Raw genomic sequence first — 27,239 nt, forward strand, 5'->3', positions numbered from 1 at the left:
CTTTCATTATTTACTGGATTAAGGTTAATTGCCATTTATTTGTTTGGATGCTCAAAGTATCCCAGATTTGTCTAGCAAGAGCCATCCAAGCTTCTCTGTCCTTCTACACATCCTCATGAATCCTTGAGTGCTTCCTTATTTTATGGCACAAGATGTCCCAGACCCATCTTGGACTTTCTCTGCCTGTTGGTCTTGGCCTGTAGATGGTGAGGCTTTTGCTGGGATTGCCTGGGGCTCTGCTCACCAGGACTCATACTAGTTATGAGAAGCCCCCACAGAAATTCTCCTTTTGCAGTCTGTGTTGTGGCTGGATCGGTCCTTGTGGTTCTTAGGATTGTGAGATACATCTCAGCGACAACCGTCAGGGAACTTTGAAATGCCAAGGTGTATCACTCACATGCCCCAGAGGATACAAGGCACCCCTGGGGTGACACAGCGAGGTCCTGGGTGGAAAGAGAGAGCTCATGAGCAAGCTTGGACTTGGGGTTCTGCCTTTTTGGGGTTGAGGGTGGGGTGTCTATGATTTTAAAGTTTCACTCTTTATTGATGAATTTTAAAAATAAGAGTGGGAATTAAAGTGCTGGAAGGGAGAAGCAAACAGTCAGTGAGATGGTCTGTTATCAGGTCAACCAGAGCTTTCTAAAGCGGGAACTTCACAGGTGGGGTGGCCTGGCTGTTTATCTCATCGTGTAGCTGTCACATGTTCACTGGAGATGGATGTCTTTGACATGGATGTCTCTAAAGCTTCATGTCAGGCACTTATATTACAGTGAAAAAAACAGAATTATCAGTGCTGACACACACAGCCTCAACCTTGGAACCAGTCATTTCTTCAGTTGGTTCCTTTTAGGCAAGAAGGATATTACAAAGCCAAGACCTGGGTGAAGGGGGCCAAAGGACACAAACTTCCATTATAAAATAAGTTATACAGTAGGATTAACTATAGTCACCAGACTGCACATTACATCCTCGTGAAAGTGAAAGTCCCTCGGTCATGTTCAACTCTTTGTGACCCCATAGACTATACAGTTCGTGGAATTGCTGCCTGCAATGCGATAGACCTGGGTCTGATCCCTGGGTTGGGAAGATCCCCTGGAAAAGGGAATGGCTACCTACCCCAGTATTCTGGCCTGGAGAATTCCATGAACTGTATAGTCCATGAGGTTGCAGAGTCGGACACGACTGAGCGACTTTCACTTTCATGAAGGTGTAATGTCCAGTCTGGTGACTATAGTTAATCCTACTGTATTGAATATTTGAAAGCTGATAAGAGAGTAGAACTTAAGAGTCCTTCCCACAAGAAAAAAATTGTAATTGTGTATGTTAAACAAAACCCCAAGATCGGGGGGATGGCATGCTCTTTGCTAACAATGTGTCATTGCTTCCGGGGCCTCTCAGCCTACAGAGTTAGGGAGTGTGTATGTCTCTGTGTGTGAGTGTGTAAACACATATCCAATTATTCCACCATATCTATATATTTAAAATATAGTTTTTTTTTAACAAAGCCCATCACTGTAGGATTCTAATTAGAGCTATGTAATTTAGATATATGTCACTGTCCTTTTAATTTTTAACAGGTGGCTAAACCCCTTGTTTAAAATTGGTTATGAACGGAAATTAAAACCAGATGATTTGTACTCAGTGCTTCCGGAAGATCGCTCCCAGCACCTTGGAGAAGAGCTGCAAGGGTAAGCACAGACATCAGGGAGAAGGGGAGGGAGTGTGAGGATTTCCACATGGGGCTAAAGGTGTCGGGGAGGCTTTGCTTCCTCTGGGTTCTTCTGAGCCTCCTCCCCTGACACTGCACACTCACCCCCTCAGGCTGACCATGGGCTCAGCCCACTTTGGAGGCTGGGGGAGCCCATGTTCCCTGTACATCTGTGGGTGTGGAGGGAGCCCACAGCCACGGCCCTGGAGGCCAAGCTCTGTCCCCGGAGATGGGGTCCCTGGGAGTCTGCCCTCCTGAGCTGCTCGTGAACTGAGTCCAGCAAAGCTTGGCAGGAACTTGTTTTCTGAGACTAACACTTCTCCCTCAAGGCCTGGTCTTGTACTTTTTCAGGTGCTTCGGTCTACACCGCTCATCCTTCAGGCACCTTGTGACCCATTAGCTAGCATCTATGGGGCAGCCGCAGAGCGCCCTGTAGTGCAGGCTCGTCTTCTGCTCTTCCCGCCCCCGTTTTACCTGAGCAGGGCTCTTCTTCACTGTGCTTGTTTCTCATCACAGGTACTGGGATCGAGAAGTTTTGAGAGCCAAGAAAGATGCACGGGAGCCTTCTTTAAAGAAAGCAATCATCAAGTGTTACTGGAAATTCTATTTCATTCTGGGACTACTTACGTTTCTTGAGGTAAAAGCTTTTCCACACTGTGCTTTGCTTCTCAGTGTGTGCAGATCAGTACTGAGATGGATGAGATGGTGGGGAGAGAGGACAGTGGTTTAAGGTCTGAAGTTAAAACTTGTCTGTGAATCACGATGTAGTTCAGTGGTTGTATTTACTTTTAGAATGGACAGGTGCTTAAAGACAAATGCTCCAGGGGATTACAGTTGGGTTGGCCAAAAAATTCTTTCAGCTTATGGGAAAACTTGAATGAACTTTTTGCCAAGCCAATGTTTTTCTTTTAACCAATTAAAACATAGTATTGTGGAAGGATGGCACTGACATTTTATACCATATGGAGAAGGCAACGGCAAGCCACTCCAGTACTCTTGCCTGGAAAATCTCGTGGATGGAGGAGCTCGGTAGGCTGCAGTCCATGGGGTCGCTACTAGTCCGACAGGACTGAGCGACTTCACTTTCACTTTTCACTTTCACGCATTGGAGAAGGAAACGGCAACCCACTCCAGTGTTCTTGCCTGGAGAATCCCAGGGACAGGGGAGCCTGGTGGGCTGCCATCTATGGGATCGCACAGAGGTGGACACAACTGAAGCAACTTAGCAGCAGCAGCAGCAGGACATTGTTAGTGCTCAGTAAATGATATAAATGCTAAAAGTGATCCTTGAGAAAGAGAAGATCCTACAACCTCAAGGAATACGTGCTTCCTGGTTTGGAGGAAGTAAACTTGGACCTGAGCCCAAAACGTAAGACATTTTATAGTCACTCAGCAATTAATTGTTAACTTGCCCAGGACACATCTGATAAATTCTTTGCTAAGAAGGGATCATTGTCTCTCCCTTTCCAGTGGAATAGGACCTGGGGCCCTGCATCTGGGCAGAAGATGCCAGAGCTCCAAGAGCACACCCTTCCCTGGGCTACTCCCTCCCCGTGGGCCAGGTCACCCAGGTCAGAGACCCCCGTGGGGAGGAGCTCCAGCTTCACCATGAATTATGGAGAATCCATGCACCATCTATGCTGGTTTCAGTCCTGACTGTAGGGATGGATTGCCGGTTGAGAGGAGAGTCTTGGTATCCTGGCACTGGCAGAAGGTGTAGGAGGGGATCTGCAGGAGAAAACCAGAGACAGAAAGCCATGAGGTCAGTGACCTCCATGACCCTGAAGATCCTGGGTCAAGACCCCGCAGTGAGACACATCCACCTGGGGACACAGTGCCGTCAGCCCCCTGTTCTGGCTGAGCCTTCTGGAGGTCTGCTGCGGACCCCCCTGGGTGGCTCATGCTCTCCATGGTCCCTTAGTGCTGCCTTAGGGACATGGGTGGGCTGTGAGTGTGTGAGAGCAGAAGGGATGGAAGATGCAGTTGTTGTGAAAGGGGTGTTTTAGGTGGAGAAGGTGTAAGTTGTCATCAGTCCATTGTGTTGGGGGTAAGGTGGATGGGCAAGGTGGTTTACAGGTGGGTGGCATGGCTCTTGTTTAAAGGCTGTGTTTACTAAAAGGCACTGCAGGCAGTGGGCAGCTGGGCAGGTGAAGTCCACCCCACACAACTGGAGAGACAGAGAATCTGTCAGTTCCCAGGGGACTGGGTGGTCCTGGGAGATGGAGTTCTCCTTGATGATAAAGGTGGGTTGACCATTGTGCCAGAGGGTGGGAACAGGTGTGTGTGGCAGAGTGCCACTTTAGACAAGGCTCTTACCACTGAGATATTGAAGTGCCTTGTGAAGGGTGGGGTGGACTGTTGATTTCAAAGTTGTCCAGCCCTAGTAACACTTCCTGCTGGGGATCCAGGAAGGCCAGGCCTGGGGGCTGTGTCAGTTGTCAGTTGGTACAGCCCCTGGCCCCTCCTTCAGGAGGCTGGTTGTTGGGTGGTCATGGCAGAGAAGTGGGGAGTAGAGGACCTTGAAAACAAGGGAGCTCATCCTCTGTAGTACTAGAAGTTCTAGTAGCAGTAACAGGGGCTCATACTCAGTAGTCATGGTGGTGGCAACAAAAATACTATTAGTAGTGCAGTAGGAACAATAGTGGTCATTGTATGGATGTGAGAGTTGGACTGTAAAGAAAGCTGAGCACTGAAGAATTGATGCTTTTGAACTGTGGTGTTGGAGAAGACTCTTGAGAGTCCCTTGGACTGCAAGGGGATCCAACCAGTCCATTCTGAAGGAGATCAGCCCTGGGTGTTCTTTGGAAGGAACGATGCTAAAGCTGAAACTCCAGTACTTTGGCCACCTCATGCGAAGAGTTGACTTATTGGAAAAGACTCTGATGCTGGGAGGGATTGAGGGCAGGAGGAGAAGGGGACGACAGAGGATGAGATGGCTGGATGGCATCACCGACTCCATGGACGTGAGTTTAAGTGAACTCCGGGAGATAGCAGTGGACAGAGAGGGCTGGCATGCTGCGATGCATGAGGTCGCAAAGAGTTGGACACGATTGAGCGACTGAACTGAACTGAGTAACAATAGTAAGTACTCAAAATTAGTTATGTATCAGGAACTGCTATGTGCACTGTATGTGTAATATCACTTTTATTCCTTGGACTAACTCAATGAAGTTGTAGGTTTCATATTACCCCTATTTTAGAAGAGAGGACTCTAAGTCCAAGTAGTTACATAGGATGCCTGTGATCACAGAGGATAAGAAAGCTGTGGTACATATACACAATGGAGTATTACTCAGCCATTAACAAGAATACATTTGAATCAGTTCTAATGAGGTGGATGAAACTGGAGCCTATTATACAGAGTGAAGTAAGCCAGAAATAAAAACACCAATACAGTATACTAATGCATATATATGGAATTTAGAAAGATGGTAACAATAACCCTGTATATGAGACAACAAAAGAGACACTGATGTATAGAACAGTCTTTTGGACTCTGTGGGAGAGGGAAAGGGTGAGATGATTTGGGAGAATGGCATTGAAATATGTATAATATCATATATGAAATGAGTCGCCAGTCCAGGTTCGATGCACCATACTGGATGCTTGGGGCTGGTGCACTGGGACGACCCAGAGGGATGGTATGGGGACGGAGGAGGGAGGAAGGTACAGGATGGGGAACGCATGTATGCCTGTGGCGGATTCATTTCAATATATGGCAGAACCAATATAATATTGTAACGTTTAAAAATAAAATAAAATTTAAAAAAAAAAGCATAAAGAACAAATTGAGGTTCCACTTCGGGCTCTCTGACTTACAAGCCTGTTCATCTTTGTTCATTTGACCCTAGATGAGAGGTCATCTAGGGTCAGAAAGGCTTGTCTTTAGAGCTTTGTATTTATGGTTTCAGACACATGCATCCTGAACTATGTCTAAAGATAATAAATAGGATGCCAAGAACTTCCTGGAGCAGGAAGTCAGATTTGGGATCATAAATGAGGGTAGAGTTCAGGTGTCCATGTCCCCTGGATGCCAAATTTGACTAGGATGTTGATGCCAGAAGCAACATTATGCTGTGTTCAGATGGACCAGGAGCCCTTTAACCTTGCCCTCATTACCATCCCGAAGTGGTGATAATTTTAGATAGTGGAAGATCTAAACTCAACTCAGGATTCTCTAAAATGTGAACACATTTAGTCTGTGACCTCCTGCCCTCTTTTAATTCCTCTGGTGCACAGGACAACTCAGGGGTTACCCATGGTTCCCAGACAGTGCTGTGACCAACAACAGTGCAAACCCTCCTGGCAGCACCAGTGGGAAGAGGCAGGATGATGCGAGTCCAGGGCAAGGCTTTTGGGGTTAGGACTTCAAAGTGTGAAACCTCTGTCCTGTGAGAATTCAGGAGTGATCATAATGCTGAGGAAACAAGTACCAGGCTAATGTTCAACCTGGAGCCCATGCGGGTCACCCCTAATTAGAACAGAACAGCCAGGGAATGCCCAGCAAGCCTGGCCCCTGTGTGTACCTCCATGGGGAACTTGGTTGGGGAGAACAGTCTCTGCCTGCCTGGGGCCCTCAGGGTGGAGAAGAGGAGCCTGAAAGCTCTTCCTGGACCAGAGACACAGAGACCACCACCCCAGGTCATCAGGGCTTCTCTCTGAGATGAAGTTTTCACCTGCCATAGTGTAAATGGGGTGACCTTGAAGAGCCTCAGTGGGTTCACTCACTCCCTTCCCCTGAGTGGGGAGGAGTGGCCAGGTTTTATATCTTCTTCTTGGAAACTTTAGAAATGGCCAGCTTTCTCTAATCACTGACCTTTATCCAAGGTCACTTTTGCTGGTTGTCTCTGTTTTAGGTAGAGGCTATAGGAAGTCACATAATTGTGTAAATCTTCACTTTGAAGCTCAGCTGATGGGCAGGAAGTAAAGAGAACCCTCTGTGTCCCAAAGTGGGCTTTGTACCTGGACTCAGGGCTGGTTCCCCAATAGCTGAGTGGTCTTTGCATTTATTTCCCAACCCTTTCTTCCATGTATCCCTCACTTCTGCTCAACCCGGCAGGCTGAGGAGTGGCTGCTGGTGGCAGAGATACTGTGGGCTCAGAGCAACCACTGAGCACCACACAGCAAGGGAGAGTAGGAGAGGTCACTGAGCCAAGTGGATGGGAACCTGCAGAGCAGACCTGCCCTGCTGATTCTTGAGAGCACACCATGAGCCATCGGATGTCAGTAATATCCACAGTGACGACCTTGGGACATATATGAGGGTGATGCTTTTCAATTCATTAAAAAAAAACTGTATTTTTACTGTCTCATTGAAAAATTATTTTTTTTAAATTGAAGTATGATTGACTTACAGTATTATATTAGTTTCAAGTGTATAGCATAGTAATTCAATATTTTTGTACATTATAAAATGATCACCCAGATCAGTCTAGTTACCCTCGGTCACCATACAAAGTTTTCCAATGTTATTGACTATATTTCCTATCTTGTACATTACATTCCCACAACTTATTTGTTTTATAACTGGAAGTTTGTGCCTCTTAATCTCCCTTACCTATTTCACTCATCCTCTAATCCCCCTCAATCCATTTTCTTTAATAATCAAGGAAAGAGGTGACTACTTTTTTAAAAAAGATTGCCTTCATCATGGTTAAAAATTAAAAATTCTGCTTAGAAGTGAAACTTTTAATTTCTGTTCAGAAAAGTTGGCTTCTAGAAGTGACTTTTCTCAAGAGTTCTTATTCTGCATGATGGCCTGTAAACAGCAATGAGTTTTCTAAGCCCTTTGTGAAACCAGCCTCTGCCATTAAGGATAGAATAGGTTTCTTCCCAGGACTCCTGTCTTTTGTGTATACTGTAGACATCTTTGCTAATTTTTTTGCTTTCTGGTGTGACAACAAGTTTCTGGTTTATCTTTACACACACAAAAAGCTGTGCATCCTTAAGTACAAATTTGCTCCAGCCCTGGAATCTCAATTTCTCCAAGCAGCCCTTGGCTCCTTCTAGTGGGAAATGGTATTTAGATTCTATGGCCTGGGCACTAGGGGTGCTCATTGCTGTTGGGTTGGCTAGTGTTTCTCAGTTTTTTCATTGAATAAAGCTAGAATACATTGTTTACGATGAACAGATGCTGAGTTTATATGGGTATTTCCAATCTAAATCTGATTCAGGACAGTAGTGCTTTTGCTTTATCTTTTTACTCTTAGATTGGTATCTCTTTTCCTCTCATCATCTATTCTTTTTTCTGCCATGCCTAATGGTGGCTCAGATGGTAAAGAGTCTGCCTGCAGTGCAAGAGACTCACATTCAATCCTTAGGTTGGGAAGGTCCCCTGGAGGAGGGCATGGCAACCCACTCCAGTATTCTTGCCTGGAAAATTCCATGGACAGAGGAGCCTGGCAGGCTAGTCGCAAAAAATTGGACACGACTGAGCGACTTCACTTAATCCCAGTTCTCAATGATACCAACATAATTAGTAATTTAAAAATCTTATAGTATCAACACTATTAAACATAATGTGATTTTGGAAGCTTTTTTTGTTGTCTTTGTTGCTGTTCATATTGTTCTTAGATAGGCATATCACACAGGGAATGTGTTTTCAAATAATTTTTTAAAAAACCACTTTTAATAATTCTTTTTTGTATAACTTTGCCAATCTACTGGATGGATATAGCTTTTGTTTCATTTTACTCTGAAATTTAAGGAATTGATTTTGAAAACTTGATTGTTTTGTAATTACAATTCTGTATAATGTTTTCACAATTTCAATTTCAAATCAATAAAAGAGGCTATTTTTAAAGAAGATCGGTATCCTTGTTGCATTCTAATTCTTCCCCCTCTTTAGATGTAACGTAACAAAATTTGATTCATATTTTTATTTTGGAAATAAAATATTTTATAAACATTTTTTTTTTCTGTGATGTCAGATGGAAGGTCTGAATTTCATCATTGAAGTCTCATGAGTTTGGGTTCATAAGGAGTTTTCTTAGAAGCATGATATGTAACATGGAACTTGGGTTAAAACCCTCTGTGGTACTTTTAAGTTCTTCAAAGCAAGTTCATGGCCCCTCCAGGCCCAGATGCCCTGATGATGCAGGAGAATAGCAGATGCTTACATGGGATTAGATTCTACATCCAGAATCTTCCAGGGAGAGGGAACTTCAGGGTCCATCTTTAATCAGTTGAATCTAAACCAGTTTTTGGAGGCTTGGCTTCAGGCCTCAGAGTGCTCTTAACCAATCCCAGGTGATGCTAAGATGCAGTCAGGATGAACACCACTGTGTCAGGAGGAGTGAAGTTATATTTAGCATCATAATGGTTATTATTTTCCCAGATTCATTGATTTTCCTCCTTAGCTCTGGATCTGTCTCAGCTCTGCTGTTTGTCACCTGTTCCCCCATTTCTGAAAGTAAATTTCCCCTTAATTTTTCCCACAAGCTCACTTTTTTCTGCTTATATATTTCACTCAAGCGTTTTTTTTCTTTGTCTTATATAGCTTGTTTCTGTTTTCTTCATTTTCTTAATTTTTCTCATGAAGCAGAGTTGGTGGAGTTGGGTAAGAAAACTTTTAAGTGCGTGTGAAAATGTAATGGAGAAACTATACTGACTAGGGAAATTCTAGCACTTAACCCTGTGAGAAGTTCCCCTAAGAAGCAGGAAATGGGGTCCAAAAGTCAAGGGCTATCAGGAGGCTGAATACCAAGGACTCCACCTAGAAATGTCTGCCCCAGAGACTCTGAGATGCTTGTAGAAACTTGACTGAATGTTGTCGTTTTATATTGGACTCTTTTTAAAAATCATGGTTTCATAGTTGTGAAGAATTCTTATGAAGATGTAAGAACCATATTCTCAATTGGTTTGTGGAAAGAATATTCACAAATCAAACTTAGACTGATGTTAAAGATGAAGAGTTTTGGGGAACAATTTTTGATCTTGTGCTTGCTTATCCAGAAAGTTTTAATTTGGCTAGTCTTAAGTTTGATAATGAAGATTTTCTCAGTTGTTTTATTACTCACTAGTTGAGGATTAGGATCAAGAACAGACAGAAGAGTAGAAGCTATAGACCATGAACTGGTATTACTCCTCATTGAGTCTGCTTGCGCAACTGGGTGATTAAAGACTGTCTCTCAGCAGATAAACCCAGACACTTAGGCAGTAATGACCTGCTTTTATTTTGCACTCTTTTTTTGCTGAATTTGTTGCATTTATCAGTATTCTTTTAGGTAGGTGACATTACTCTTACTCCTTCTGTAATTGCAGCGATGTTAGGATCAAATAACTGAGTAACAGACAGCTGAGTAATAGCCAACAAAGGTCCATCTAGCCAAAGCTCTGGTTTTTCCAGTAGTCATGTATGTATGTGAGAGTTGGAATATAAAGAAAGCTGAGGGCCAAATAATTGATGCTTTTGAACTGTGCTATTGGACAAGAACAGTATGAAAAGGCAAAATGATAGGATACTGAAAGAGAAACTCCCCAGGTCAGTAGGTACCCAATATGGTACTGGAGATCAGTGGAGAAATAACTCCAGAAAGAATGAAGGGATGGAGCCAAAGCAAAAAGAATACCCAGCTGTGGATGTGACTGGTGATAGAAGCAAGGTCCGATGCTGTAAAGAGCAATATTGCATAAGAACCTGGAATGTCAGGTCCGTGAATCAAGGCAAATTGGAAGTGGTCAAACAAGAGGTGGCAAGAGTGAATGTTGACATTCTAGGAATCAGCGAACTGAAATGGACTGGAATGGGTGAATTTAACTCAGAAGACCATTGTATCTACTGCTGCGGGCAGGAATCCCTTAGAAAAAATGGAGTAGCCATCATGGTCAACAAAAGAGTCCGAAATGCAGTACTTGGCTGCAGTCTCAAAAACGACAGAATGATCTCCGTTCGTTTCCAAGGCAAACCATTAATATCACAGTAATCCAAGTCTATGCCCGAACGAGTTATGCTGAAGAAGCTGAAGCTTAACGGTTCTGTGAAGACCTACAAGACCTTTTAGAACTAACACCCAAAAAAAGATGTCCTTTTCATTATAGGGGACTGGAATGCAAAAGTAGGAAGTCAAACACCTGGAGTAACAGGCAAATTTGGCCTTGGAATATGGAATGAAGCAGGGCAAAGACTAATAAAGTTTTGCCAATAAAATGCACTGGTCATAACAAACACCCTCTTCCAACAACACAAGAGAAGACTCTATACATGGACATCACCAGATGGTCAACACCAAAATCAGATTGTTTATATTCTTTGCAACCAAAGATGGAGAAGCTCTCTACAGTCAGCAAAAACAAGACCAGGAGCTGACTGTGGCTCAGACCATGAACTCCTTATTGCCAAATTCAGACTTAAATTGAAGAAAGTAGGGAAAACCACTAGACCATTCAGGTATGACCTAAATCAAATCCCTTATGATTATACAGTGGAAGTGAGAAACAGATTTAAGGGCCTAGATCTGATAGATACAGTGCCTGATGAGCTATGGAATGAGTTTTATGACATTGTACAGAAGACAGGGATCAAGACCATCCCCATGGAAAAGAAATGCAAGAAAGCAAAATGGCTGTCTGGGGAGGCCTTACAAATAGCTGTGAAAAGAAGAGAAGTGAAAAGCAAAGGAGAAAAGGAAAGATATAAACATCTGAATGCAGAGTTCCAAAGAACAGCAAGAAGAGATAAGAAAGCCTTCTTCAGCGATCAATGCAAAGAAATAGAGGAAAACAACAGAATGGGAAAGACTAGAGATCTCTTCAAGAAAATCAGAGATACCAAAGGAACATTTCATGCAAAGATGGGCTCGATAAAAGACAGAAATGGTATGGACCTAACAGAAGCAGAAGATATTAAGAAGAGATGGCAAGAATACACAGAAGAACTGTACAAAAAGATCTTCACAACCCAGATAATCACAATGGTGTGATCACTGACCTAGAGCCAGACATCCTGGAATGTGAAGTCAAGTGGGAGTTAGAAAGCATTACTACGAACAAAGCTAGTGGAGGTGATAGAATTCCATTTCAGCTATTCCTAATCCTGAAAGATGATGGTGTGAAAGTGCTGCACTCAACATACCAGCAAATTTGGAAAACTCAGCAGTGGCCACAGGACTGGAAAAGGTCAGTTTTCACTCCAATCCCAAAGAAAGGCAATGCCAAAGAATGCTCAAACTACCGCACAATTGCACTCATCTCACACGCTAGTAAAGTAATGCTTAAAATTCTCCAAGCCAGGCTTCAGCAGTATGTGAACTGTGAACTTCCTGATGTTCAAGCTGTTTTTAGAAAAGGCAGAGGAACCAGAGATCAAATTGCCAACATACGCTGGATCATGCCAAAGCCTTTGACTGTGTGGATCACAATAAACTGTGGAAAATTCTGAAAGAGATGGGAATACCAGAACACCTGATCTGCCTCTTGAGAAATTTGTATGCAGGTCAGGAAGCAACAGTTAGAACTGGACATGGAACAACAGACTGGTTCCAAATAGGAAAAGGAGCTCGTCAAGGCTGTATATTGTCACCCTGTTTAGAGTACATCATGAGAAACGCTGGGCTGGAAGAAGCACAAGCTGGAATCAAGATTGCCAGGAGAAATATCAATAACCTCAGATACGCAGATGACACCACCCTTATGGCAGAAAGTGAAGAGGAACTAAAAAGCCTCTTGATGAAGGTGAAAGTGGAGAGTGAAAAAGTTGGCTTAAAGTTCAACATTCAGAAAACAAAGATCATTGCATCTGGTCCCATCAATTCATGGGAAATAGATGGGGAAACAGTGAAAACAGTGTCAGACTTTATTTTTCTGGGCTCCAAAATCACTGCATATGGTGACTGCGGCCATGAAATTAAAAGACACTTACTCCTTGGAAGGAAAGTTATGACCAACCTAGATAGCATATTCAAAGGCAGAGACATTACTTTGCCAACAAAGGTCCGTCTAGTCAAGGCTATGGTTTTTCCCGTGGTCATGTATGGATGTGAGAGTTGGACTGTGAAGAAGGCTGAGCACTGAAGAATTGATGCTTTTGAACTGTGGTGTTGGAGAAGACTCTTGAGAGTCCCTTGGGCTGCAAGGAGATCCAACCAATCCATTCTGAAGGAGATCAGCCATGGGATTTCTTCGGAAGGAATGATGCTAAAGCTGAAACTCCAATACTTTGTCCACCTGATGCGAAGAGTTGACTCATTGGAAAAGACTCTGATGCTGGGAGGGATTGGGGACAAGAGGAAAAGGGGACTACAGAGGATGAGATGGCTGGATGACATCACTGACTCGATGGATGTGAGTCTGAGTGAACTCCGGGAGTTGGTGATGGACAGCGAGGCCTGGCGTGCTGCGATTCATGGGGTCGAAAAGAGTCGGACACGACTGAGTGACTGATCTGATCTGATCTGATTGGAGAAGCCTCTAGAAAGTCCCTTGGACTGCAAGGAGATCCATCCAGTCCATCCTAAAGGAAACCAGTCCTGAATATTCATTGGAAGGACTGATGCTAAAGCTGAAACTCCAATATTTTGGCCATTTGATGGAAAGATCTGACTCTTTAGAAAAGAACCCGGTGCTAGAAAAGATTGAAGACAGGAGGAGAAGGGGATGACAGAGGATGAGATTGTTGGATGACATCACTAACTCAGTGGACATGAGTTTGAGCAGGCTCTGGGGCTCAGTGATGAACTGGGAGGCCTGGCATGCTGCAGTCCATGGGGTCACAAAGAGTTGGACATTACTGAGCTACTGAACTGAACAGACAGCAGTGATTCCCAAAGAGAATCACAGTTTTAGGACACTTTGGGATGGCAGGTGTTACCACTGGGCTTCTGGTGGATAGCCCCAGGTTTGTAGCCTGCAGCACTGGGCTGCCCTTGATCATGTCTGGGCTGGGACGGCCATGTGTAGTTTGACTTTCTTGCTTCTCTGTGTAAGTCTCTAGACTTCTATCTCAGGAAACTGTATAAACTCTGTTTTAAAATCTATGAGGGGCTCTTCTTAAGCTCTTAGTGCCACCAAGTGTGAATGATGGAGCTTGCTGGAAATGTAATAGTGAGCCTTTGTGTTCTTGAGAACTGGTCATCACTCTGATATGGTCATCTTATTCATAATTTTTCCATTAAACAGTCTTCTTTTCTCTGGAGTAGATGAAATCTCCTGTGACCTTGTGGAAGGTAAGGCAGGTATTACAGCCTTTGAACATATGTGTAGAACAAGACAGAAGTTTAGGGCTTCTGTGTCACAGCCTTTTGAGAGATGGGGTCAGCTTTCTGTAAATAATCTGATCAGGCACTAGTTAGTTGAGCAGAAAATGCATTTTAGTTATGCTTCATGTTTTGAATTTTGAATTCTCCTTCTCTTCCTCTTGTGGGTTCTTCAACTTTGTACAGACTGAAGAGAGCTATCAAAATCAAACTCATCAGAGGACTTCCCTGGTGGTCCAGAGGTTAAGACCACTTCCAATGCAGGGCTCACGGGTTTGATCCCTGGTCGGGGAATTAAGATATCACATACCTCAGGGCAACTAAGCTGGTGCTTCCCAAATAGAGAAGTCTGCACGCTAAAATAAAGACCCAACACAGGAAAAAAAAAGTTTCATGCTGGAGATTTCTTGGTGTATGATGTTTTGGAGTCGAGTAGACCAGTTAAAGTTGATAGAGATCAAATCTAGACATTAATTGAGAACAACAATGTTATATCATATGGGAGATAGCCAACATACTCAAACTATCCAAAAAAACCAAACATTGAAAGTCATTGCACCATCTTGGTTATATTAATCACTTTGATGATTGGTTTCCACCAAAGTTAAATTCAGTTCGGTGGCTCAGTCGTCTCTGACTCTGCGATCCCATGGACTGCAGCACGCCAGCCTCCCTGTCCATCACCAACTCCCAGAGTTTACCCAAACTCATGTCCATTGAGTCAGTGATGCCATCCAAACATCTCATCCTCTGTCATCCCCTTCTCCTGCCCTCAATCTTTCCCAGCATCAGCATCTTTTCAAATGAGTCAGTTCTTTGCATCAGGTGGCCAAAGTATTGGAGCTTCAGCTTCAGCACCAGTCCTTCCACTGAACACTCAGGACTAATCTCCTTTAGGATGGACTGGTTGGAACTCCTTGCAGCCCAAGGGACTCTCAAGAGTCTTCTCCAACACCACAGTTCAAAAGCATCAATTCTTTAGTGCTCAGCTTTCTTTATAGTCCAACTCTCACATCCATACATGACTACTGGAAAAACTATAGCCTTGACTAGATGGACCTTTGTTGGCAAAGTAATGTCTCTGCTTTTTAATATGCTGTCTAGATTGGTCATAACTTTTCTTCCTAGGAGTAACCATCTTTTAATTTCATGGCTGTAGTCACCATCTGTGGTGATTTTGGAGCCCCCCAAAATAAAGTCTGCCACTGTTTCCTCATCTATTTGCTGTGAAGTGATGGGACTGGATGCCATGATCTTAGTTTTCTGAATGTTGAGTTTTAAGCCAACTTTTTCACTCTCCTCTTTCACTTTCATCAAGAGGCTCTTTAGTTCTTCTTCACTTTCTGCCATAAGGGTGGTGTCATCTGCATATCTGGGGTTATTGACATTTCACCTGGCAAGCTTGATTCCAACTTGTGCTTCATCCGGCCCAGCGTTTCTTGTGATGTACTCTGCATAGAAGTTAAATAAGCAGGGTGACGATATACAGCTTTGACATACCCCTTTTCCCGATTTGGAACCAGTCTGTTATTCTATGTCCAGTTCTAACTTGCTTCCTGACCTGCATAAAGATTTCTCAAGAGGCAGTTCAGGTGGTCTGGTATTCCCGTCTCTTTCAGAATTTTCCACAGTTTGTTGTGATCCACACAGTCAAAGGCTTTGGCATAGTCAATAACGCAGAAGTAGATGTTTTTCTGGAACTCTCTTGTTTTTTTTTTGATCCAACAGATGTTGGCAATTTGATCTCTGATTCCTCTGCCTTTTCTAAAACCAGCCCAAACATCTGGAAGTTCATGGTTCATGTGTTACTAATGCCTGGCTTGGAGAATTTTAAGCATTACTTTACTAGCGTGTGAGATGAGTGCAATTGTGCGGTAGTTTGAGCATTCTTTGGCATTGCCTTTCTTTGGGACTGAAGTGAAAACTGACCTTTTCCAGTCCTGTGGCCACAGATGAGTTTTCCAAATTTGCTGGCATATTGAGTGCAGCACTTTCATAGCATCATCTTTTAGGATTTGAAATAGGTCAACTGGAATTCCATCAACTCCACTAGCTTTGTTTGTAGTGATATTTCCTAAGGCCCAGTTGACTTCACATTCCAGGATGTCTGGCTCTTGGTGAGTAATCACACCATCATGATCATCTAAGTTGAGCGAGGAGAAATACAAAGACCTTCTTGATCATGTTTCTGCATACCATTCTCTACTGAAATGTAACTATTAATAAAATGCTCCTTTTCAAAAACAAATTGTGATGGGTGATGAAAAGTGAATAATGTACACTAATGCTGAATGGAAGAGATCCTGAGGTAAATGAAATTAACCACCACCAACCACACCAAAGTCTAGTATTCATCCAAAGAAGGTGACGTGTATAGGGTGAGACTGGAAGGGAGTCCTCTATTGTGAGCTCCTTTTGGAAAAACAAACATTTAATTCCAATGAGTACTTCTCCCAATTAGGCCAACTTAAAGCAGCTCTTGATGAAGTGTTGGAATTAGTCAACAGAAAATACATAATGTAAGACCATATATTTCTTTGATGACCAGGCAAAAACTGTTACAGCCTGGCCTAGAAATTCTAACTCATCTGCCATATTCACCAGACATTGCACTTTCAGGTTTCCATTTATTTTGTTTTTTACAAAATTCTCTTAATGGAAAAAATTCTAATTCCCCAGAAGACTGTTAAAGGCACCTGAAATAGTTCTTTGCTCAAAAAGATATAAAGTTTTGGGAAGACGGAATTATGAAGTTGCCTAAAAAATGGCAAAAGATAGTGGAACAGAATTTTGAATACATTGTTCAACAAAGTTCTTGGTGAAAATGAAAACTGTATCTCTTATTTTTACTTAAAAATCAAAAGAACTTTTTGGCCAACCCAATACTAAGGCTTTATTGTCTTTGAATGTAAAATTTTGGTTTAACTTAAAACTTTGTCTGGTTGTCTTACTGGAAATAGTGAATCTGTGTATTTTTCCTTTAGATTAGCAATGAGTGTAGCATTTTGTCAAGATGGCTTTTTAACATGCTAATAATAAAAGTAAAGTTTGTGTTAAGAAAAATTGGCATAACTTGTAGCTCTAATTAAGGCTTTTGTTCTTTCAGGAAGGCACCAAGGTGGTTCTGCCCATATTTTTGGGGAAAATTATTAGTTATGTTGAAAATTATGATTCTGCTGCTTTGCACGAAGCCTACGGCTACACAGCAGGGCTGAGCGCCTGCATGCTCATATGGGCCGTTCTGCACCACTTGTGCTTCTACCACATGCAGCGTGTGGGGATGAGGCTGAGAGTAGCCGTGTGCCATATGATCTACCGCAAGGTGAGTGTCGCTCGGTACCACGGTGTGTACCTCCCCTAGAGGATCAGGAACATTTTGGGAAAGTTCTCTGTAAATTAAACATCTTATAACTGGGATCATTTACACCTTGCTAGAGAAGCTTGCTATTTGCATCAGGCCAATTTTATTTTCATCATTTAAGCAAACTTTACAAGTGAATAATTAAAAGTTTTGTATTGAGATCGGATCAGGGCTGCCTTTGATAACTCTTATCCACAGGTTGTTGTGTGATATCCACTCAGCTTGCAATGGAATTTAATTAAAAAATAAGTATAAAAAGTATCAAATTTTTTTTCAGTGTTTTCATGCCTTAATCTTGTAGCTGTATTTGTGGCAATTTTGTTGTTCATTAAGGCCGTCTTTTACATCAAATTGGTATTTAAAAGTAAACTTCATTGATTGGATTTATAAAATTATATCTAGGAGCACAAAATGTATTTGAGAAAGGGAATGATTATATGTTTAAATGACTCATCTAGTCATATTGAATGTAATTGTGTGAACTAAAGAAAAATATAAATGGAATCCATGCCAAACATAGATTCTCTCGCTATATTCTATAGCTATGATTGTTTATATTGGTATTAAAGAATATAGCTGAATGTTGGGATGAAACTTGAAATCTTATGCAGCTTTTAGTAATTTTGGTGGGAATTTGTTGCTATTCATTCAAGTTATTTTCTTAATTCAATATTTCCTTTTTATTTAGTATGCATTTTAGTACTTTTAATAAGACCTGACTTGGTGTGTTCAGTGATTTTGTGTTGAGAATTGCCATGGAATTATTCTATAGTTTAACCTAGACTTAAGTAGTTTAAAAGAATTAAGGATTTTAGCTGTTTTCACAAGGGAATTTCCACAGTGTTAAGAGCTGAAGGGCTCATTATAAATTTGACCCCGCATATCTCTTTGCCCTGGGCTGTTTCCTTTTTCCTAGAAAAAAATTTTTTATTTAGCTGTATTTTATTGTTGAAATTTGATGAGAGAATAGATCTTAAGTGTTCTCACCACATACACGAAAGGATAACTATGTGCAATGATGGGTTTGTTCATTTGTTTTCCTACTGTAACCATTTCCCAATGTTTATTTACATCAAAACATCACACTGAGCATATTAAATATATTAAATTTTATTACAAATGAATAAAATCCTCAATGAAACCTAAAACCAGGTGATTTAAATGAAAATTATTGCTTCTTTTACTATTTGTTACTTATCTAGAGCTCCTGTTTCCTGGGAATACTTTTCTGGGCAAAACGTAGAATGTCTTCTCCCATCTTTAAATCTCAGGACTGTGTGGACTCAGGGCCCTGACCTCTCACTGTCTGTGTTTGGCACATAAGCCCGGTTTCTCCTTGGGTGACATACCTTCTAGTTAAGGGTCTTCATTGTCTGCCATCATCATTTTTGTTATTCTCTGGCACCTTCTGCCATTTAGTAGACAAATACTCAGATTTCCCCACAAATTAGCTAGATTTTTATCTTTCCAGATCATGCTTAGCTCCCATGAGTATGCAGGAAATTTCACCAGAACTGCACTGTGAAAAGCCTTAAGTTAGATTTGAGATGATGGTTTAGTCAAAAAGACCTTGTTCTTTGCTGCATAGCTGAGCCACTGTCCACCTGGTTTTTCTTTCTCTTCCAGCTAACACTTTGGAATGTCTCCTTTGGGAAATCTGATCTGACCTTGCATGTTGCTTATGTGAATGTAAACATCTCCCACAGTGTTCATTTACCAGCTTCAGTTCAGTTCAGTTGCTCAGTCGTGTCCAATTCTTTGCAACCCCATGAATCGCAGCACACCAGACCTCCCTGTTCATCACCAACTCCCGGAGTTCACTCAGACTCACGTCCATCGAGTCAGTGATGTCATCCAGCCATCCCATCCTCTGTCATCCCCTTCTCCTCCTGCCCTCAATCCCTCCCAGCATCAGAGTCTTTTCCAATGAGTCAACTCTTCGCAAGAGGTGGCCATAGTACTGGAGTTTCAGCTTTAGCATCATTCCTTCCAAAGAAATACCAGGGCTGATCTCCTTCAGAATGGATTGGTTGGATCTCCGTGCAGTCCAAGGGACTCTCAAGAGTCTTCTCCAACACCACAGTTCAAAAGCATCAAGTGATTGGCACTCAGCTTTCTTCACAGTCCAACTCTCACATCCATACATGACTACTGGAAAAACCATAGCCTTGACTAGATGGACCTTTGCTGGCAAAGTAATGTCTCTGCTTTTTAATATGCTATCTAGATTGGTCATAATTTTCCCTTCAAGGAGTAAGCGTCTTTTAATTTCATGGCTGCAGTCACCATCTGTAGTGATTTTGGAGCCCCAAAAAATAAAGTCTGACACTGTTTCCACTGTTTCCCCATCTATTTCCCATGAAGTGATGGGACCGGATGCCATGATCTTCGTTTTCTGAATGTTGAGCTTTTTCATCCTCCTCTTTCACCTTCATCAAGAGGCTTTTTAGTTCCTCTTCACTTTCTGCCATAAGGGTGGTGTCATCTGCGTATATGAGGTTATTGAGATTTCTCCCGGCAATCTGGATTCCAGCTTGTGCTTCTTCCAGCCCAGCATTTCTCATGATGTACTGCATATAAGTTAAATAAGCAGGATGACCAAATACAGCCTTGATGTACTCCTTTTCCTATTTGGAACAAGTCTGTTGTTCCATGTCCAGTTCTAACTGTTGCTTCCTGACCTGCATACAGATTTCTCAAGAGGCAGGTCAGGTGGTCTGGTATTCCCATCTCTTTCAGAATTTTCCACAGTTTATAGTGATCCACACAGTCAAAGGCTTTGGCATAGTAAATAATTAGTGTTTTGAATATTATACTGGTTAGTTTTAGAATGAGGAAACTAAGACCAAAGTTTTTAAATGATGTCACACCTGGAATTAATGAATGATCACATATATAGTCCAAGTCCTCTAATCTCTTTCCTTGAGGCAGCCTGTCCACTCTCATCTTGTTGTTGTTGTTCAGTCACTCAGTCCTGTCCAGCTCTCTGTGACCCCATGGACTGCAGCACACCAGCCTTCCCTGCCCTTCAACATCTCCTGGATTTTGCTGAAACTCATGTCCATCAAGTCAGGGATGCCATCCAACTATCTGATCCTCTGTTGTCCCTTCTTCTTCCTGCCCTAATTTTTCCCAGCATCAGGTTCTTTTCCAATTTGTCAACTCTTGGCATCAGGTGGCCAGAGTATTGGAGCTTCAGCTTCAGTATCAGTCCATACAATGAGTATTCAGAGTTGATTTTCCTTAGGATTGAGTGGTTGGATCTCCTTTCAGTCCAAGGGACTCTCAAGAGTCTTCTCCAGCACCACATTTCAAAAGCATCAATTCTTTGGTGCTCATCCTTCTTTATGGTCCAGCTCTCACATCTGTACATGACAACTGGAAAAACCATAGCTTTGACTATATGGACCTTTGTCAGCATAATGATATCTGCTTTTTAATATGCTGTCTAGTTTTTGGCTCAAAATGACTTTAGTTGACCCCTAAGTCTAAGTCTATATTCCTTTATCCTTTGGGCAGGTCCAAGTTCACTGAGAAACAGGGTGGAGGGTTGTGCGTCTACCTCCTGCTCCTCCCTTTGCTGTCCTTGAAGGCAGGGCTGCCACCATATTTAATCATCTAAGGATGAACATGGGTCCCTAGAGCCCTGATTTCAGGCATCGTCCTGCTAGTCCTGACACCACACAAGACCCCGTGAACATTCACTCCTTTTTGCTATGTTCTCAGACTGACGTGGTATCACTGTAGAAATCCTATTCTCTGTATATTTCTCTCATTTCAGTCACTTCGCCTGAGTAGCTCAGCCATGGGAAAGACCACCACAGGCCAGATAGTCAACCTCCTGTCCAACGATGTGAACAGATTTGATCAGGTGAGCTGCCCCTGAGGGATCCCCTTCCATTTCCCCTCCTTCTCACTGTGTTTAGCTCATTGGGATGCCAGGTGCCAGGGTTTGGTGTCAGCGAGGGTTCTGTTGAGGACATAAGACAAATGTTCTCTTTATCCAATGCTCATTTCCTCTGTGTGCAGCTTGGATGTGATAATATGTGTTGTCCTATAGATGAGGGTTTGGTTTTTCTGCCAAGGTCTGCAACATACTTAAGTAATAGACAGGCAGCAGTGTTCTTGCCCAGCTTGGTTAGGGTTCCTGGGGTCCTCCTGGAGTGGTCCTTCTTGGCACGTGGTGTTGGTGTTGCTGGACTGTATTCCTCCTCCTCCGGATGATGAAGGCTTGGTGGGCAGGGATTGTTCTTTTTCTGCACCAAGTTCAGTGCCTGCTGCATAGGGAGCCTTTGAGGAATAATGCCAAATGTGTGGTCCCTAGCCAGATACAGCTTCCCCTCTGCTGTCCCATGGTACCCATTTTACACTTACCTTATGAACAGATCATGTTATCCATGCCATTGTAGCTGTTGGCCAGATCTATATAGACAACTTCTCTTTCCTGGCCTTTAAGTTTGGGGGCTTCCCTTGTGGCTAAGGTGGTAAAGAGCCCACCTGCACCACAGGAGGCCTGTTTTCTATCTCTGGGTCAGGAAGAGTCCCTATAGAAGGAAATGGCACCCCACTCCAGTATCCTTGCCTGGGGAATTCCATGGACAGGGGAGCCTGGTGGGCTACAATCCATGGGATCGCAAAGAGTCAGACAGAACTAAGCAACTAACACTTTCACTTTTCTTTCAATTATTCATTCATCAAACATAACGTAAGGCCTCTACTTAATTTGAAAGATGAAAAAGTCTTAATTTCTGTCCTGGAAAGGCCACAGCCTGTCTGGAAGGTAAATACACGAGTAATTATCAGAGAGTGTGGTAGGTACCATAATATAGGCTCTTCTGAGGAGATAGGGGCTGAATTTTGGGACAGAGAGAGTTTGGGGAACCCCTGAGCTCATCTGTGTTGTGGAAAAAATCAACATCTTCCTTCAGTGTGACTGGTCAGGTTCTCCTGGGACCTAACTGAGGCTGACCCTGTGCTACCCCGGAACAGTGTCATCTGGGGTGGACACTTGGATTTCTGCTTCATCAGGTTTAAAACTCACTGAGATCACTTCCTTTTAGATTCCTGTTTGTTCCTTCAGAGAAGATTGTTTGTATGCTGTCTCCTTACTGGTTTTGACTTTATACAGTCCTAAGAAGGCTTTGTCTTTCTCTTTTAAGGTAACAACGTTCTTGCACTATCTGTGGGTGGGGCCACTGCAGGCTATCGCAGTGACTGCCCTGCTCTGGATGGAAATAGGAATATCGTGTCTTGCTGGGATGATGGTTCTCATTATTCTTCTGCTTTTGCAAAGCTGCACTGGAAATTCATTTTCATCACTCAGGTAAGGGAAACACTGGTTTAAAAAATAGGTGATATGTGCTTGGTAGCATTCACCATTTGCTTAATGCTTCTGTTCAAAAACAAAACCAATGCCTTTTCTAGTCTCTTCTTTGCATGTATTGTAGGCCCTTCAGGCTTAGCCAGTGGAGGCTCCAGGCCTAAGCTGCAGGCTGATTTTGAAGGGAAAAAGGTGACGGCACTCACTGGCTCCTCCCAGCACCATACCTGAATAAGTGGAATGTCCTTGAGCAGAAGTTACCTATATTGAAGTTATTTAAGCATTATTAAATAGTAATAATCCTATAGGCTCAATTTTAGCTGCATGTATTTTTGTTATGATTGTAGTAGAGCAATTTTCAGGTACCTATGTTCATGTCTTGTTTCAGTTCAGTGTTTCCATTAACTTATAAGAGCCTCAAGGACAAAGTCAGTCTTAATTAACTAGGTCTTTATACAGCCCCACAGTCCCAGCAGCATATGTGATAGAACAGTGGCTGGTGATGAAGGATCTAATGGTGATGAGATAGACCTGAAGCAGGTCCCAGAGGGTTGGAGGTGGGTCATTGTCCAGGTTGTCAGGTGATGGGGGTATTGTGCTGTTTGAAGCTTTTTTCCCTTCAGTTTTTTTTTTCTTCTTCTTCTTTTTTGTGATTTTACATGTGATAGTTTTGTTTATTCAAAATTTCTTTCCTGTCTTGCTGTGGAGAGATGTTCCTTACCCTTCGAGGCCCTGTTCCAGTGCTGCCAGGTCTCTGAAGCTCTTGCTCTCCTTTCCCAGTGGAATTAACAGCCCGATCTTTCCTGCTCCCCAGCACTTCACTCCTATTTTATCACAGCACAGACACTGTCTTCCCATTAGATTCAGTGTCTTTTGCCTTCCCTGCCCAACTTCGGCCTCCTTGGGCGGAGAGTTTGTACCTGACTACTTTGGGTCTTCCTCAGCCAGTACTGTGAGTTCTCCAAGTTACTCCTTGAATTAGGCTGAATGGTTGACTTCCTAGAAGTCTTTTTCTCCATTTGCACTTTGAGAAGGACCTGTCTGTGATGTCAGCACAGAAGAGCTGTAAGGAATCATGGATCCCTGGTCCCTCCCTGTGCCCCCTAGTGCTGCTGCTACAGAAAGTTGGGGTGTGGTCACTGAGGCTCATGTCTCCCATCTGTACCCTCAGGAGTAAGACCGCAGCTCTCACCGATGATAGGATCAGGATCATGAGCGAAGTCATAACTGGCATCAAAACAATAAAAATGAATGCTTGGGAAAAGTCATTTATAGACCTTATTACCAGACTGAGAAGGTAAGTTTTTGTATATATCACACCATATTTTTGTACTTTCCCCCCTATTTTTACTGATTGAATTTAGAAGTCTTATTAAGTTTTCACATGAAGATGAACTTAAATATGAACTTCACACCTCACATGTGACAGGAGGGTTAAGTAGAATAGGGGAGATGTCATTTTAATCTACTGTTCCATTTACCATCTTCTTAAAAGAAAAATTATATATGCTTTTGAACACATACAGATAGCCAATAAACACATAAAAAAATTCTCAACATCGCTCATTATGAGAGAAATGCAAATCAAGACTACAATGAGGCATCACTTTATACTGGTCCAAATGACCATCAACAAAAAGTCTACAAACAATACCCTCCTCCTGTTGGTGGGAGTGTATATTGATATAGCTGTCATGGAAAACAGGATGGAGGTCCCTTAAACAACTAGGAATAAATATACCATATGACCCAGCAATCCCACTACTGGGCATATACTCTGAGAAAGCCAGAGTTCAAAAAGACACATGTACCCTAGTGTTCATTGCAGCACTATATACAATAGCCAGGACATGTGCTTCCATGGGGTCTATGGTGCCTGCATCTGGCTGATGTTTTGGTGTCTCACAATTTTGGAGTGTCTTATTCTCTTCTGCACAAGTTCATGAGCTCCTGGAGGGGGCAGGCTGTGTCCTTCTGTCATCAGTGGGGAGCCTGGCCCAGGACTTGTGGTTATGAATGCTTGTTGAAAGAATGTTCAAACCCAGTCCAATTGACCCACAGTGTTTAAAAGGGTGACATGAAGCCTCTATTTAGTTGGAAGAGTGAAGTGGTGATGAAGTGTGTGGTCCTGGTGTTGGGACGGAGCCCCGGGTGTGCACTGTGTAGTGTCTCCACGTGAGGACTTGAATTCATGCCTTGGATGTTGATGCTTCTTTTAAAACTTCTTTCCTACTCTCTTTCTCAGGAAGGAAATCTCCAAGATTCTGAAAAGTTCCTACCTTAGGGCCATGAATTTGGCATCATTTTTTGCTGTGAGCAAAATTATGATTTTTGTCACCTTCATCACCAATGAGCTCCTTGACAACCGGATCACTGCCAGCCAAGTGTTCGTGGTGGTGATGCTGTTCGAGGCTCTGAGGTTCTCGAGCACCCTCTACTTCCCCATGGCCATTGAGAAGGTGTCAGAGACCGTTGTCAGCATCCAAAGAATCAAGGTTTGGGGACAAATAATTTTTTTTCAGTTGTAGGTGGATTTTTTTGTAAAATGCCTCCTTTTGTTTGGTGTTACTATGTTCCAGTTAGGTGATATTTAACTTTCTCAGTGCCAAAGCTGGAAGTCTTCCCAGAATGTTGTAGGTACTCCCTTTTCTTATTAGGTAGAGTGTGTTACAGATCTCATAAGACTGGTTCTCATGTAGGGGCAGTAGTATATATAAGTAGCAGTAGCGCAGGGCTCTAGTGTAGTGACGTCTGCAGAGTGACTAAAATGTCTAAAAGCGGGAGCAAACAGAGTGCATCTCCTGTGCTGACTCCAATGACTGGGTAGTGACTGTGCACAGTCTCTGGGCCGGGAGGAGAGGAACTTGCTGAGAGCTCCCTGTTCCCTGCGGAGGAAGAGTAGCCTCAGTTCAGTCGCTCAGTCGTGTCCGACTCTTTGCGATCCCATGAATCACAGCACGCCAGGCCTCCCTTTCCATCACCAACTCCCAGGGTTCACTGAGACTCACGTTCATCGAGTGAGTGATGCCATCCAGCCATCTCATTCTCTATCGTCCCCTTCTCCTCCTGCCCCCAATCCCTCCCAGCATCAGAGTCTTTTCCAATGAGTCAACTCTTCGCATGAGGTGGCCAAAGTACTGGAGTTTCAGCTTTAACATCATTCCTTGCAAAGAAATCCAAGTAGCCTCAGATTGACTTAATTCTCTGGGTTCGAAATAAGTTCTTTCTTCCACAGATGTTTTGCTTGTTGGTATCTGAGCCTACCTTTTGTATCTGCCTTTCATCCATGGCCCCTTTTTATTTACTGCTTAATTCGTTCTTTCTAGTCACCTTCTTCTTTTTAAATTTGTAATTCCCACCGCTATGTGAACTAAGAACTTCCAGGTATACACTGGATTTAGAAAAGGCAGAGGAACCAAAGATCAAATTGCCAACATCCATTGGATCATAGAAAAAGCAAGAGAATTCCATCTTGCTTGAAACATCTACTTTTTCTTCATTTACTACACTAAAGCTTTTAACTGTGTGGATCACGACAATCTGTGGAAAATTATGAAAGAGATCAAACCACCTTACTTGCCTCCTGAGAAACCTGTATGCAGGTCAAGAAGCAACTGTTAGTACTGGACATGGAACAACAGACTAGTTCCAAATTGAGAAAGGAGTATGTCAAGGCTGTGTATTGTCACCCTGCTTATTTAACTTGTATGCAAAGTACATCATGTGAAATGCTGGGCAAAGGAGAATGAAAAAGCTGGCTTAAGACTCAACATTCAAGAAACTAATATCATGGCCTCTCGTCCCACCAGTTCATGGCAATAAATGGAAAACAGTGGAAACAGTGGCAGACTTTATTTTCTTGGGCTCCAAAATCACTGCAGACGGTGACTACAACCATGAAATTAAAAAAATGCTTACTCCTTGGGAGAAAGGCTATGACAGAACTAGACAGCATATTAAAAAGCAGAGACATTGCTTTATCAACAAAGGTCTATATAGTCAAAGCTATGGCTTTTCCACTCATTGTGTATGGATGTGAGAGTTGGACCATAAAGCAGGTTGAGCACGGAAGAAATGATGCTTTGAAACTGTAGTGCTGGAGAAGACTCTTTTTTTTTTTGGAGAAGACTCTTGAGAGTCCCTTGGGCTGCAAAGAATTCAAACCAGCTAATCCTAAAGGAATCAACCATGAGTATTCACTGGAAGGACTGGTGCTGAAGTATCAATATTTCCTTTGCCACCTGATGCCAAGAGCAGACTCATTGGAAAAGACCCTGATACTGAGAAAGATTGAAGGCAGGAGGAGAAGGGGACAACAGAGGATGAGATGGTTAGATAGTGTCCCTGACTCAATCAGCATGAATTTGAGCAAACTCTTGGAGATAGTGACAGACAGGGAGCCTGGAATGCTATTGTCCATGAGATTTCAAAGAGTCAGACACAACTTAGTGACTGAACAGCAACAAATACACTGTATTATATTATTATATTGATATATACCATGACCTGTAATAATAGTATATATTATTCCATATATTATTTAATATGTTCTGATGTGAACTAATACTTTAAGTACAGTTAGCAAAACAGTATTTAGACTGTTCAAAGTTTGCAAATTCCAGGAAAGCAACTGCTTTTGTTTGTGCTTTCTTCCTGCAG

General features: G+C 42.6%; 1 protein-coding gene across 1 annotated transcript in view; it reads left to right on the top strand.

The window, feature by feature from the left end:
• LOC147361900 (ATP-binding cassette sub-family C member 4-like) overlaps nucleotides 1–27,239 on the top strand; it is a 171,412-nt gene that overhangs the window by 8,955 nt on the left and 135,218 nt on the right. Inside the window, exons 2-8 of the mRNA XM_086330241.1 lie at nucleotides 1,578–1,688; nucleotides 2,225–2,345; nucleotides 17,006–17,221; nucleotides 21,042–21,131; nucleotides 22,420–22,583; nucleotides 23,752–23,877; nucleotides 24,826–25,075. Coding sequence (XP_086186367.1) covers nucleotides 1,578–1,688; nucleotides 2,225–2,345; nucleotides 17,006–17,221; nucleotides 21,042–21,131; nucleotides 22,420–22,583; nucleotides 23,752–23,877; nucleotides 24,826–25,075 — 1,078 coding nt within the window. The remainder of the gene's footprint in view (nucleotides 1–1,577; nucleotides 1,689–2,224; nucleotides 2,346–17,005; nucleotides 17,222–21,041; nucleotides 21,132–22,419; nucleotides 22,584–23,751; nucleotides 23,878–24,825; nucleotides 25,076–27,239) is intronic.

This window comes from Bos grunniens, chromosome 12 (genome assembly GCF_055505025.1).
Source record: "Bos grunniens cultivar Pamir isolate PY7600 chromosome 12, Bosgru_T2T1.0, whole genome shotgun sequence".
NCBI lineage: Eukaryota > Metazoa > Chordata > Mammalia > Artiodactyla > Bovidae > Bos > Bos grunniens.